This window comes from Phalaenopsis equestris, unplaced genomic scaffold (genome assembly GCF_001263595.1).
Source record: "Phalaenopsis equestris unplaced genomic scaffold, ASM126359v1 Scaffold000701, whole genome shotgun sequence".
In the NCBI taxonomy this organism is placed as follows: Eukaryota; Viridiplantae; Streptophyta; class Magnoliopsida; order Asparagales; family Orchidaceae; genus Phalaenopsis; species Phalaenopsis equestris.
In genome coordinates, this window is record NW_018165141.1 from 67,363 (window position 1) to 81,962 (window position 14,600).

A 14,600-nucleotide genomic window follows, 5' to 3' on the forward strand; every position below is an offset into this window, starting at 1 on the left:
GGATGGAAGTTATGGAGAGTATTGATCTTTATTGTTGGAAGAAGTTGTGATGATTTAAATCCATGCACTTCATTTACTTCTTGATTTGGTTAATCCAGATGTTACAATTTGTTGTGAGAACATGAAATAACCGGGTTAGTATTGTCTCAGTCAACAATTGGAATGAATTGCATGAGGTTGTATGAATGAGAATTTAGTTCATATGATTGAGTGCAAATAAATAGGAAAATATTCATTGAGGTTAAAGCCCCCAAATTATTTTATTACTTTAGGTTCTGATATGAGAATGTTAGCCCCCAGGTGGAGGGAATCGAGGGAACTCTAGAGTGAGAGCTAGTATCTTCCCTGCCTAACCGGTCTTCAGAACTATTCAAACTTTAAATTAGTCAATGTTTTTTATAGCATCTCTAGTAAGGGTAAAGAATACTATTGCTCATATTTGGTCTAACACAATTTGCATACTTCCACAACAGAATTCTTATACTTATTACTGATTCATGATAAAAAGAAAGATATTTTCGTTATAAATATTTTTCTTCTACAAAAACTTTAATTATCTTTTTAAGTTGTTACTGTTTCGTTAAAATATCAAAAATACCAAAAATATTTAAATTTTAAATTCATGCAAAAAAATAGTTTTTAGTTTAAGTAATTATCTTTTTAAAAATAGAAAAACTTTCTAAAAAGTGCATATTGCATAATCTTCCCTGTGGATTTGATATTCAAGTCTTAATTAAAAAGTCTTATATTACTTGATAACGATACGTATACTTGCGTAGTATCCCAATATAAAAATATATATAAATTAAAAAGTTAAATTCTTATTTTTCTTCAGGATCAAGTTTTGGTTTTGTTACAAAATAAGGAAATATATGTGAAAAATGTCATCAGAACTATTGTTATGCTGTGCATAAGGATTAATCAAGTTTTTGACGTCATTGTCGGGAATTAAAATCTTCAAGTAGTGATGTCGACTTCGAGGAATCAAGTTCTTGACGCCATTGCCGGGAATTAAAATCTTCAAGTAGTGATGTCGACTTCATAAATCCTTCCACATACAAAATATCGGCATCAATATCCATTTTCATGTATGAAATGTGCAACCAGTATGAATTCTATTACAAACGACACAATAGTATAGATGCAGCACAGTTGTTCCACAACTGCACAAAACAAACAGACACGCAGCTTCCTCAGATAGCTGCTGCGCAGTAGTTTTTTAATAAATTGCAGCTGACTCAAATAGACCTAAATTTCTCTATTACATAGTGTGGGTAGAATATGTGAAAAAAATGTAACCATTGCACCAGAAATTGAATTTTAAAAGCGCACAATAGCATATCATACAAAAAAGGGATCCTAGGCAACATAAGTAGGACAACAATTTTCTGTACATCAACGAGCATTCTGAATCTGTGAAGTCTATTTTAAGCTGAGATGGAAAAAATAAAATAATAAAATAAGGAATGCACTGTATGATTATTTCTAAATAAATGTTTAATTTAAATTAACATTATACTTATCAATGAAAAAATTAAATATGGCATTGCCTTTGGTTCTATCCTCCTCATACCTCTATATTCAAATTATTCATCTCCCCATTGGTTCATCTTTTAACATACTAATTAGACATGGCCAAAACAACCAAGTAAATGTTTTATAACCTCATTATCAAGAGTTGCACTAAGACAATTGCTTTGATTTGAGTGATTCAGAGTTCATCTTCAAAAAAATCCATCCAAGCATTCTAATTATGCCACAATAAACTGACTGCGACTTACTTCTATGTGACAAAAGCACAAAGTGGTTATGATCTTCAAATGATAATAAAAACGGCAGCAAGTAAACAACCACTAAAATTTTCAAAGAACAAACTTGATTTACATACTTCTGAGTCATGAATACATTAAAACTACAATTATCGACATACTAAAAGTTAAATTGAAGTACTTACAGAATTTTTAAGCTTAGCACCAGATCCAAAGCTCAAATCTCCAGCTGGAACAGGGAGTACCTTTAGATCAACAATAGAGTCAGAAACTGGATCCGTTGGCATCTCATTTGCTGATTCCCGCAAAATGGCATTGAACATGGCCACATCTAATCTGTTGAGACACTGTTCCATGACCTGTAAAAATAAAAGCAAATGGTTAGTCTAACAGAATAGACAAGCAAATAAAGAGCTTACTTGAAACTTGAGGGCTCACTCCAGCAAGAAACATTTCATTCGTTAAATCAACTAGCCCCAAGCACTATCTAGCACCCAGTAGATCTACGTGAACTTGGCAAAGCACTTTCCATGGATTCAACTTCTCTATTCAGCAATCAATATATATGTACTACAGGCCTCACCTATTCTACAGCAAGCACTTGTTAAGCTGTGCCATGTATTTTTTATTATTGTAGTTCAAACCTAGATCTTTCTTGTAGCATTATACCTTTACTCAACCCCTAAAGGATCGGGCTTAAATGGTAAGTCAGACACAACAAATTCTTTAGCCTCATGTTTTATGAACTTCTGTGATCTAGCAAAATCCCAAAGGTTCACATTCTAGATTCTCTTTCTCCCACTAATCGCTGTTACGCTAATGCAAATATTTAGATACAAATTTTTGCATGAAATAATAGAACAAATTTAACATATTTATGGATATACAACATAATTCTTGGTATATTCACCTGTTCTTTAAACCCATATTAATGTACCATTATCGCTAAATAGTATTAAAATTAAAGAATTTTTATTAACCTAAGAAAATATTCTAATTTCTATATCAAAATTAAAAAAATTAATGCGAAAATCATATATTTCTTCATTTACTTTATGCAAAAAATAAATCAATCTCATTGGATGTAATTTATTAGCTTTCAAACATACCCAAACTTAAAAAGCATAGTATATTCAATTTTTTATTTAGTATAAATAAATCATGTAGTGAAACAAATTGCATAGAATAAATAGAACTATTTTTAGAATTTCAATTTAAAAGAAATTGAATGAATCAAAATGTAATGTCCAAGCTTTGAGGTTTGATTAAAGAATTGAATAAAATAAAATAAATAAATGTGTTATGAGTTGGCCTAAAAAATAGTTCTGTTCATTTTACAAGATTTAATTCATGATGTAATTTCTAATACATAAAATTTGGAAGAATAATATAAAATAAATAATTCCACAGGCAAGCCTAACATTTCAAATTGGTTTTCTAACAAAATCCTAGAGCTTATCACTTTCTCTCTTTAATTTTTCCATTGCATAGTTTCTCCTTTGTGTCCTATTTAGTGTCATAAATTTATTTAATTCTAATAAATTAAGATCATTCTTTATACAATATGCCCAAATCTTCCTAGATCTATCTCTGCCTTTTTTAACATAAGTCGAATCTAAAATATCTACTCTCCTAATCGGATCATCAGATAGTCAACGTTTAATGAGACCAAACCATCTAAAGCCGACTCTCTGTTCTTGAAGGTCATATTAAATAAAAAAACTAATTTAAAAAACTTATAAATAAATCTATAAAAAAAACAACATATAGACCATTTACTTTATGCAAAAAATAAATCAATCTCATTGGATGTAATTTATTAGCTTTCAAACATACCCAAACTTAAAAAGCATAGCATATTCAATTTTTTATTTAGTATAAAAAAATCATGTAGTGAAACAAATTGCATAGAATAAATAAAACTATTTTTAGAATTTCAATTTAAAACAAATTGAATGAATGAAAATGTAATGTCCAAGCTTTGAGGTTTGATTAAAGAATTGAATAAAATAAATAAAATAAATGTGTTATGAGTTGGCCTAAAAATTAGTTTTGTTTATTTTACAATATTTAATTCATGATGTAACTTCTAATACAAAAAATTTGGAAGAATAATACAAAATAAATAATTCCACAGGCAAGCCTAACATTTCAAATTGATTTTCTAGCAAAATCCTAGAGCTTATCACTTTATATTCTCTCTTTAATTTTTCCATTGCATAGTTATTCTTGAAGCTCATACAACAACAACAACAACAACAACAACAACAACATAACCTTTATCCCACTAAGTGAAGTCGGCTACATGAATCCTTTTTCTCCTTTGTACCTATTTAGTGTCATAATTTTATTTAATTCTAATAAATTAAGATCATTTTTTATACAATATGCCCAAATCTTCCTAAATCCACCTATGCCTTTTTTAACATAAGTCGAATCTAAAATATCTACTCTCCTAATCGGATCATCAAATAGTCAACGTTTAATGTGACCAAACCATCTAAAGACGACTCTATGTTCTTAAACGACTCTTATGTTCTTGAAGCTCATATTAAATAAAAAAACTAATTAAAAAAAGTTATAAAAAAATCTATAAAAAAACAACATATAGATCTACTTTTCAGCTTTAAAAGTTGAAGTGTAAAAGATTTTTCACCTTTGTGCTTTTAGTCTAGCATTAGCAAGCAAATGAAAGCGACCTTTGTTTAAATAGAAAGACAACAAAAAAATAACATGGATGCTTCAGCTGTTTGTTAGCTTGTAACTCTATAATGTAAAATTTTTTGGTTTTATTTAGTCCTTTGAAATAAAAATTTTAATTTTAAAATTAATTAGATTATTTTGATTTATTAAAGTTTAAAAATTCACCACGTATCTATCTCAAACCGACCCTTCATATTTAATAAGCTCGGTCTTGACTTGATTGGGTTAAACAAGCTATTTGGTAAAACCAAATTTGAAGCAAGCTCAAACTGAGTTTGAACAGTATCATAGAAGCACGAGATGAGCTTGAACATATTTTTAATAAACAATTCTGAGTTTGAACACGGATCAACACAAATTGGTTCGTTTGCAACCCATAAACGTAAGGCGGAAGCGACACCGCAGAATGGCAGAAAAGGAAATCCAAAAATAGAGCTAAAAGAAACCAGCTGAGCAGGCTGGGAAAGCGAACTTGGAGGAATAAGGGGGACATGAGGTTTTGGAAGGAACCCTTAACGTAAACATAGCAAGAAGAACCTAGCAAAAAGGTTAAGAACATTAGAGATAAGGAATTTGAAAAGTTGTGAAGAAAGGAAAAGTTACTAAAAATTACTTTTTAATTATAACAAATCATAACTGTTAATATTCAATCTGGATAATCAGAATCACTAGTTTAATATTTTGTAAAATCTTACCCTAGCAGTTGACAGTCTTTCCTAAAGGCAATTTTTTGCGAATAAGCATGTACTATAAAATGGGTGATGAATAAACTTGTTTGTTGGGAGATTAACAAAGGATAATTTATGACAAAAGATTTTGCCATGAAACAAGAAGTGTTCAAATCATTAAGATAACATAAATAAAACTTACAGGGATACAAAGGACAAAACTTCATGACACATTTGACAGTAGAAGATACTTCATAACTCTCACACTTGTTCTGACACTAAAACATGAAGTTTATATATAAGGCATTGCTGAACTTCGTATAGGTTCAGTTTTCAAGTGTATCTAAGAATATGAGGTTCTTCAAAGTGTTATAACGAGAGGTGTAAACAGATCAAACTTGGGCAAGCTCAAAGTTTGTTCGTGTTCGGTTGTTTTGAACTTTTTTTTGTTCATGTTCAGCTTGTGTTTGAAATGAATCGTGATTAATTTGTTTGTATTCAATTCGATTCAAACTCGAATGCTCGAATTAAACTTGTGTTCAGCTAGAGATTAATTCGTTCACCTCTTTTAATTTAACTTAATTAATACTCAAAGTTCGTTCGTGTTCGGTTGTTTTAAACTTTTTTTTGTTCGTGTTCAGCTTGCGTTTGAAATGGATCGTGATTAATTTGTTTGTATTCAATTCGATTCAAACTCGAATGCTCGAATTAAACTTGTGTTCAGCTAGAGATTAATTCGTTCACCTCTTTTAATTTAACTTAATTAATTAATATTATTAAATTAAAAATAATTACATTTGCTAAACCGTCTAAGAATTCGGATGCTTCATTTCCTGTTCAGATTTTCTTGTATGAAAAAAAGCTTAATTTTTTGCTTTTAAAAACTTTTTAAGCCCATACCTTAGGGGTGTCAATTCGGGTCAGGGGTCGGGTTCAGGTCCGACACAAAAATGACCCGACCAAGATAGAGTCAACCCCAACCCGAGCTTGACCCGCTAACCCAAACCCGACCGAACTTTCGTGCTTATTTAAGTCATGTTTAGGTTTTCAGGTTCAACCCGAACTCGACCAAAATAATAAACCGGTCGAAGTCTCTGAACCGAACCCGACTCGAAAAATATTCAGGTTAACCATAATGTAGATTTTTCGAGTTGAGTTTGAGTTGTGTTGGCGTGTTGGGTCAATTTTCGACACCCCTATCTTACATTCCCATCATTCTAATGTGGGACTAAAGTGTGATGAAATACATGCCATTGAGGGTCCCATCATTCCAAGCAGCCAGACCAGAAGCTCTACAATCTCTCTGTTTCACCGCATGCAAGTCCCAATTTCAATTTAATTTAGGGACATTTACATAAATACCACCTAAACCCTATGTAATTACATATCTAACACCTAAACATATATTTTTTATAATTATACCACCCTAATAATATTTAAAAATAATAAAATATAGTATTGTTTTAAACTATATATATAATAAAAATAAAAATAATATAAATATTATATTTTATTTATTTAATTATTTCAAGCCAAAATAAGTTGAACACGAACGAACAAACTTTTGTTTGTATTTGATTCCTTTATAAATCGAGCTCAAAAAATTGTTTGTGTTCGGCTCGCTTCCTTGACGAACGAATTCAACACAAGATATTTAATGAGTTGACCACAAGCATTTTGCGAACAGTGAGCTTATTTGGCTTGAACACAAGATATTTAATGAGCTGACCACAAGCATTTTGCGAACAGTGAGCTTATTTGACGACCCTAATTACAACTGAAAGCCTCTAGACCTCATAAATTTAGGTGTCTTATTTTAAGCCCAGTATTCTAAAATATTCATAAGTAAACAACTTATAAAAATTTGCAACAAAAAAATAGGTTAGATAATTTTTTGAAATCAAATTTCCTCGATAGTTGATTGGCAAATAAATTATTTTTTTTCCTTTTATATGTTCTGAAATTATAGACAAATCTCTTTGAGTAATGTGATAAAAAAATTTTAGTCATCTTCAAGAACTTAAAAGTATTTTTATTTCTTTAGCTTGTTTTCCGTATTTTATAATTATCTCATAATCTGCTCTAATAATAATATTTTCTTATCACATATGAATAGATAAAAAGCTTCAAATTTATAAAAAAGATAAATTATTTAAATAAGCCATAAGCATATCTGTAGAGTTCTTCTGAGAAAAACTGATTGGATTTCTAATACGAGTACATTTCGGTCCTTTTTCATAACCTTCAGATTCAATTATTTAGAAATTAGGATCTAAAGGAATAGCTAATTCTTGTAATTGGGAAGTTATCTTTTTGATTTGTTGTACTAATATTGTTTTGATTTCTAATAAGAGTATTTGTTTGGTCTATGATGTCATTTGTTAGACCATATTTAAAAATTTCCTTTTCTTTTGTTCTTCCAAAAAGGTAGTACTATAAATTGAAGATATGGGAGAAATGTAAATCAATTTTCATTAATTCTATATTGACATAATCTATTAAGATAACATTATTATTATAAAGGCCTTTTCTTTTTGGACAAACAGTGGGACCTTCTTCATTACAAGCATAGCAAAATCTTTGATTTAGTTGTTCTTGATAGTAATGCTACCCATAGCCAAATTTGAATAAAGCTTCTTTAGAATAAATAAAAAAGAAATTTGGCATATATTCTACATGCTAGAAAAATTATAAACATATAACCATTTTTTATTAGTAAATCACAACAAGCTTTTGATATTTAAGGTCATGCAACATAATTCTTCATAATTCTTGGTATATTCACTTGTTCATTAAATCCTTACTAATATACCACCTAAGCTAAATAGTACTAAAATTATAGAATTTATTGACCAAAAAGGAAATTCTATTTCTTGGTTTCAAAATAGAAAAATTAATATGAAAATCATATATTTTTTTCATTTTAATTCATGCAAAAGATTAATAGATCTAAATGTCTGAAATTAAGCTAATTTGTCATGCTAATTTATAACAAATAATGATTAAAAATAATCTAGCAAAAAATGCTAAAAATATATGTAAATTGGTTAGCTTTTGAACAAAACAAAAATTAAAAAATTTATATAGTGAAACAATTTGCATGAAATAAATAGAATTATTTTTATAATTCAATTTATAGCACAATTTGAATAAGTGAATGTAATTTCCAGGGCTTTGAGGCTTGATTGAAGGACTAAAAGAAAACAAAAGAAAAATAAAGTGATATGAATTAGCGTAAAAATTAGTTTTACTTATTTTACAAGATTTAATTCCCGATATAACTTCTAATAAGTAAATATTGCATAAAACAAATAGAAAATAAATAAAAAATAAATAATTCAACAAGAAAGCCTGACACAATGAATGGCATAGTCTCATGTATTATACTTTTTTGTGATCTACCGAAATATCATAGTTTCACTTTCTAGATTCTCTTTCTCCCTCTAATTTTTCTCTTGCTTAGTTCTTGTTAGTAAGGTTCTTATGCTCTCCATAGATAGGTTTAGATACAACAATTTTTTAATAAATTAATGGATGATATTTGGAATATATTCTACAAATAAATAAACAACCTTTATTGGCAAATCACTAAACATTTTCATATTTACAAATATACCACAATACTTCATATGTCTTGGTACATTTAAATGTTCTTTAAACCCTTATCAATATGCCACCATAAATAAATAGCATTGATATAATAGAATTTTGATTAACCTAAACGAATCTTCTATTTCTTGATGTTAAAAAAAAATTAATTAATGATAAAATCAAATATTTTTTCATGTTACTTCATGCAATAGATAAATCAATCTCAATGGATGAAACTAGGTTGATTTATCATGCTAATTTATAGCAAAAAATGAATAAGAATATATCTAATTAAAAATGTAAGAAATAAAATGTAAATAGGTCAGCTTTCAGGCATAACCAAACTTTAATTTAATATATTCAATTTTTTATTTACTACAAATTGCATAGAATATGGAGAATTATTTTTAGAATTTTAATTTAAACACAAATTGAATAAATAGAAATATATTGTCCAAGCGCTAAGGTTTAATTAAAGGAGCAAAAGAAAATATAAAATAAATGTATCAATAATTGGTAATAAATAAATGGACATGTAATGTCCAAGCTATGAGTTTTGATTAAAGGATTAAAAGAAAATGAAAAAATAAATAAATGTGTTATGAATTCACAAAAAATAGTTTTAGTTACTTTACAAGATTTAATTCACCATATAACTTATTTCTACTAATTAAAAAATTATATCTATTTAAACATTTTAATTTCTATCATGTTTAGAAACTAACCAATTTAAATATATTTTTCATATTTTAAACAACTTAGTAAAATTTTAATAATTATTTATTATAAATTAGCATGAGGAACTAACCCAACTTCATCCATGAACATTTTTTATCTTTTGAAGTAACGTAAAACTATTAAAAAATTATAAAGACTTATCATTAATTTATCATTTTATAAAATCAATAAATAAAAACTATCTTTCTGTTAATCGAATATTTTCTAATATTAACAATATTTAGCTACAATGATATATTGAGTGACATTCCAATAATTATGAAGAAATGGATGGCATGCCAGTATGCCAAAAAAAAAAAAAATCCTAATAAATAAATAAATAAGTTGGATAATACCAGTTGTAACAGCACAGGCAAGCAGCCACATTCATGTCCACCAGCTCGAACTGGGCAAAGCCTAGAAAATGCGTCGTGAAAGGCACTCTTCCATAAATTAACAGAAAAAATTCCTTCCTGAGAATCGACCAAAGCAGGCTCCAACACTTTGTCTACTCCTTTTATTTGGGCCAAATCCTCGAGGGGAGACTGCATGTGTGGTGTCAAGGCCTGAAAATAGTGTAGAATTAAGTTAGAGCTACATAATGAATTATAATTAAAAGTCATATAAATGTGTTATTAGTAATCATGACGTAACTGTGGGTCAAAATCATCACAAATATCAGTTTCCTAAATTTAATGATGAATATTTGCTATTCATCAAAAGGATGGATTGGATCTTACCTGCCACCATACTGATTCAACAGCCCTGGAGAATATCCAAGACTCAATTTTTTGAAGTGCATCTATAAACGTGCTCGTCTCCTGCCAATCGTCTATTTTTGGAATAAAACAAGCCATTTTTCCTTGCTTACCTCCAGAGATGTTTTTCCATTTCAGAGATTGTGGTTTGCTCAATGATTTGTTTGAACCATTTGAGTCTGAAGGTCTCATAATCATACTTGATGGAGATAAATGACCAAATGTTTGAGCAATAATTCCCCTCAAGAAAACAATGTTTGATAACCAAAAAGTTAGCCTGCAAAATGAGTAGAAAGTTTTAATGGCAGATGGAAAGCAATGCCGGAATGCATCCAGATATGTAGGTACACAGCAACATTACCTTGGCACATCATTTCCACAGGATCTGGAAATCAAAACAAGCCCTGAAACAATGTTCTTAGCAATACTTGCCCTCTTTTCTTGGCTCAAATGCTTGCAGGCATGAATGTATAGCCTAGCAAGACGCCGTGCAGGTGTATGGACCTTATGTGCTGAGCTTCCATGTTCTGGTACCACAGAGTAAAGAGAAATCTCAAGTGCAGCAACTTCCATGAGCTCCTCTTCAAGTTTCTCAATTTTGAATTCCATATCCTCAATCTTTTGATAAGCACACACCTTGTCATCATCAAGGTGGTTCTCTTCGGTATCAACAACGGAATCATCAGTTCCACCGCTTTGATCACAAACAGGAGCATCATCTACGTCTATCTCCTTGACCTCTTCAATGCTTCTATCATCTATTTCCTCGGATAATTCTGATGGAGGTCGGGAAGAAAATGTCGTATCCTCTGGTTTCTTATTGTTAAGACATGTGGGAGTGGAAGCAGCTTTATTGGGTTTTTGAGACCTCTTGGATCCATTATTTGATGTTCTAAATTGCAGCTTCTTCTGTTCTTGGCGATTACTGCTGACTTTGGTTGGGCGAAGATAGTTTTCAGCTGTCTCTTTCTTCAAAAGTTTTTTGGGAACTCTGGAGCTCCTCTTTATCCTGCCATCTTCATTACTGTGCGAAGAAAGTGACTCTCTTGTTGGCTCATAGTCCGAGTCTAATTCATTTCCATGTTTATCTTCTATTTCAATGTCTGTATAATGGTCATCTCTTTCCACCCCATTATCTTTTGGGTTCGTATCACAACCACTTACTAGTACCTCTTCAGACTTGTGCATATCATCACCATGATTTATAGCCATAATTTCAGAACTGTTCAAATGATACGGTGATAACATGATGAAGTTAGGAAAGCAATTAGGCAAATACCGCATACAATATTAATAGTAGAACACACAAAGGTATGAGACATGATGGAAGATCTTTCATGTAAATCACAGCTTACTGCCTTTCTTACAAACTCAAAACAAGAATATTTTGAAGAAAATCAGTCAAGTTAAATAAGAAGAAAACCCTGTTAAAAATGCATGCTAGTCACACAAAAACAGCTTCCTGTCACTTCAAGCACGCTTCTGCAGCTAAACAATCGTCAGGGTACAAGAACTCAGTTGGATAGAGTAACACACGATCTGCAATATAAGGATATCAGTTTACAAAGCAAAGACAGAATTCGACATATGAGCCTAAAAATTTACAGCGCATCCCTTGCGCACAAAGAGACAATATATAATAATAAAATAATTGTAATAACAAGGATGAGCTAACAAAAGAAGTAGTTCCTGTATTAAAACACAAGTGTTAGAGATTTAACCGAGCACAAAAAGTGTTTGAGTTGATCTGGAAATTGACAGCAATAGATCACATGGAACATTTGATTAAATTGATCCATGGATTCTTATACCATTGGTTAGGAGGGCGAAGCACATTTTAGGGCACTAAACAAGTAGATAGGATATTCTTAAATAATAAAAGCTTAAGCTAACATATAAAAATTACCAACTGTACATCCAAAAGTCAAATATTTTACATAACACAAGCAGGACGACCCTCCACTCTCATTTGGATCCCACACCAATCACCCTTTTCCAATTTGCTCCTCACATTAGTGCCCACCCATTACCATGGTTTTAGAAGCGATGGGCCATTCTCAATTATCACCTGTGGTTCCACAAGGAAGGTTATTATCTCTGCTTCCAGTGACAAGTATTTCTTTGAAATGTAGAAGCAACTGCTTAACACTTCCACTTACGGGAAAGCCAGTGTTTCCAAAAGTTAATTGCGTGCGACACAGTCCACCAAATGAACTAAATAACAATTTTTTTGAAGTTTTCAATTTGAAGTCCTCAAACAAGAAGGGCGGGCAAAAGAAGGATCGATGAGGAACTGAAATCTAATGCGAATACTTAATAGCTACAGTAAAATAGTCGAGCACCTTTTTGATTTTTTTTTTTCAACAAGGAGTTGGTCTGGAAATTGATTACAAAAATTGATATTTTTGTAACTTGAAGTTAATAACGGCATGTCAAGATATTTAGAACTCTCCCTTCACCTCAGTAAATTGATGCTTCATCATCTCGATGAAAAAATTGCACCGACAGTGCAGTCGTGAAAAGAGAAAGCACTCAAGTGACGATATATGCCAATGGAGTAGTAAACAATTCAGACAGAATGATGTGGCACGAGTACCCAAGGCATGGAAGAGAAAAAAGATAGAAACTTTGAAAAAACTCAGTAAGAGCTTCAGTGACGCAATCCTCAAACTCAAAACAGTAGAATCATAAAATCAAGCCCAAACGCATCTTTAGCAGAGTCCTTCGCAACAACATCCGAAGAAAATTATGTAGAACAAGCGCAAAAAAGCTGTCATTTTTGGCTACCAAACATAAACTCTACTTCCAAAAAATTAGGAAAATTAATAAGACCAGAAGAACGCCATAGCATTAATCACGAAATGGATCAGATAAGAGGTAAAATTTTTCAGAGAAAAGTCCATCTAAGTTGAATGCAGATTCAAAATTTCAAATCTACCAGAAATATGCACAATCTCAAGGCAAAAGTACCGAAAAGCCTTTACAGAGCCATCAATCTCGCAGCTAAAAAGCTCAACCTCACCTCGACTACAAAGAGCACCGACGTCTAACACAAACGGATCAAACCCACACCGCAATGCGCCAAATCATACAGCCATCAATCGCACTACTCAGATCTATAAAACTAGAGTAGCACATAGACAAGGACACAATGGGTCCGACATGTCGAACAATCTAAAAACGCACTACTCAGATCTATAAAACTAGATTAGCACATTGACGACACAATGGGTCCGACATGTCGAACAATCTAAAAAGCAGTGACTCACAACAAAAGTTAGGAGATGAAAAGCGCGTCCAAAAGACAAGCATCGTCGGGATCACTCAACCGAAACCTTACTCATTCTACTCTCTTCCTCAGTCGTTAAAAGCTTCGCATTGTGCCCTTAACAGTCTCCGTCCTCTTCGGCTAGCTCCCTCGGTCGTGGCTGCAAGGATGGACGGTGTGCGGGAGTTTTAAAACGTGGATAGGCTTGTTACAGGGAGTAGGTGAATGTACCTTCGGTGAGCGTACATGGAGAATTTGCGCCAGTTGGCGCCGGTTATTGGTTGGCAAGGATGGTGTCGGTGGTGAGACAAAGCCCGCTTAATCCCGGTTGCTGCTACTTCGTCGCTGTCATCTCCAGCACAGTCATGGATATCGAGCGGCTTAAAGCTGAGCAGTGAGTTAAGCACAGCCGTCAATTTTGGTCGTGATGCAGCAGAATATTAATTGAGGAGGCTTGCAATTAGCTGTCGTGAGGTGAAAGTATGGTCCACTGCGTATTTTTTAGTCTTGTGAGAATGCTACATGTGTATATATCTCAAAAATTTTATTTATTATTTGAAAAAATAAGTTAAATGTTCTGAAATATTTTTTTAAAGCGGTTATGGTATTATTCTTTTGACAAAATTGAGAGTACCAAGTCGGGTGACCAAGTTGAATTCGACTTATGTTTAATCTGATCAGACTTGGCCTAGCTATTAAACTCAGCAAGATACCACCAAATCTAATTAGTCTATAATACGATGATTTGAACCAGACTTCGATAAACCGTTTTAACATATTTATAAATAGTATAGTTTTAAAAAGTAATACAAATATAATGCATAAATGCATGAAAGAAAATATGCTATAAAATAATAATTTGTTGAATCCTAATATGTCCTCTAAATCACCCCCAAGGAATAGAGAAATAAGTGGAGGAATAGGGAGAGAGAACACAACAACAAACAATAAAATGAGAGGATTGTGCAATCTTTCATTCATGAAATGATCCTTTGGATGAAATTGCATGAATGCTCATAACCAAATCTTAGCTGGCAACAAAATTTGTTGGTTGACTAGATTTGATGAGACCTCGGTGAGCTTTTGTTAGTCGGTTATATCAGATGGATATCACTAGTCGGTTGTG

The 14,600-nt window shown here is 31.6% G+C and overlaps 1 protein-coding gene across 7 annotated transcripts in view; it reads right to left on the bottom strand.

Moving 5' to 3' along the window:
• Window positions 1-13,927, bottom strand: part of LOC110030318 — a 25,671-nt gene extending 11,744 nt beyond the window's left edge. The window contains exons 1-6 of one of the 7 annotated variants that reach the window (XM_020732981.1): window positions 13,706-13,883; window positions 13,547-13,634; window positions 10,568-11,428; window positions 10,189-10,483; window positions 9,805-10,014; window positions 1,955-2,128 (exon numbers count right to left, since the gene is read on the bottom strand). In XM_020732981.1, the coding sequence (XP_020588640.1) occupies window positions 1,955-2,128; window positions 9,805-10,014; window positions 10,189-10,483; window positions 10,568-11,418 (1,530 nt within the window). In that variant the 5' untranslated portion in view covers window positions 11,419-11,428; window positions 13,547-13,634; window positions 13,706-13,883. Of the gene's footprint in view, window positions 1-1,954; window positions 2,129-9,804; window positions 10,015-10,188; window positions 10,484-10,567; window positions 11,429-11,629; window positions 11,883-13,176; window positions 13,200-13,228; window positions 13,385-13,475; window positions 13,676-13,705 lie in introns of those variants that run through there. The other 6 variants (XM_020732979.1, XM_020732978.1, XM_020732980.1 and 3 more) reach the window with 6 other exon arrangements.
• Window positions 13,928-14,600: the final 673 nt, after the last annotated feature.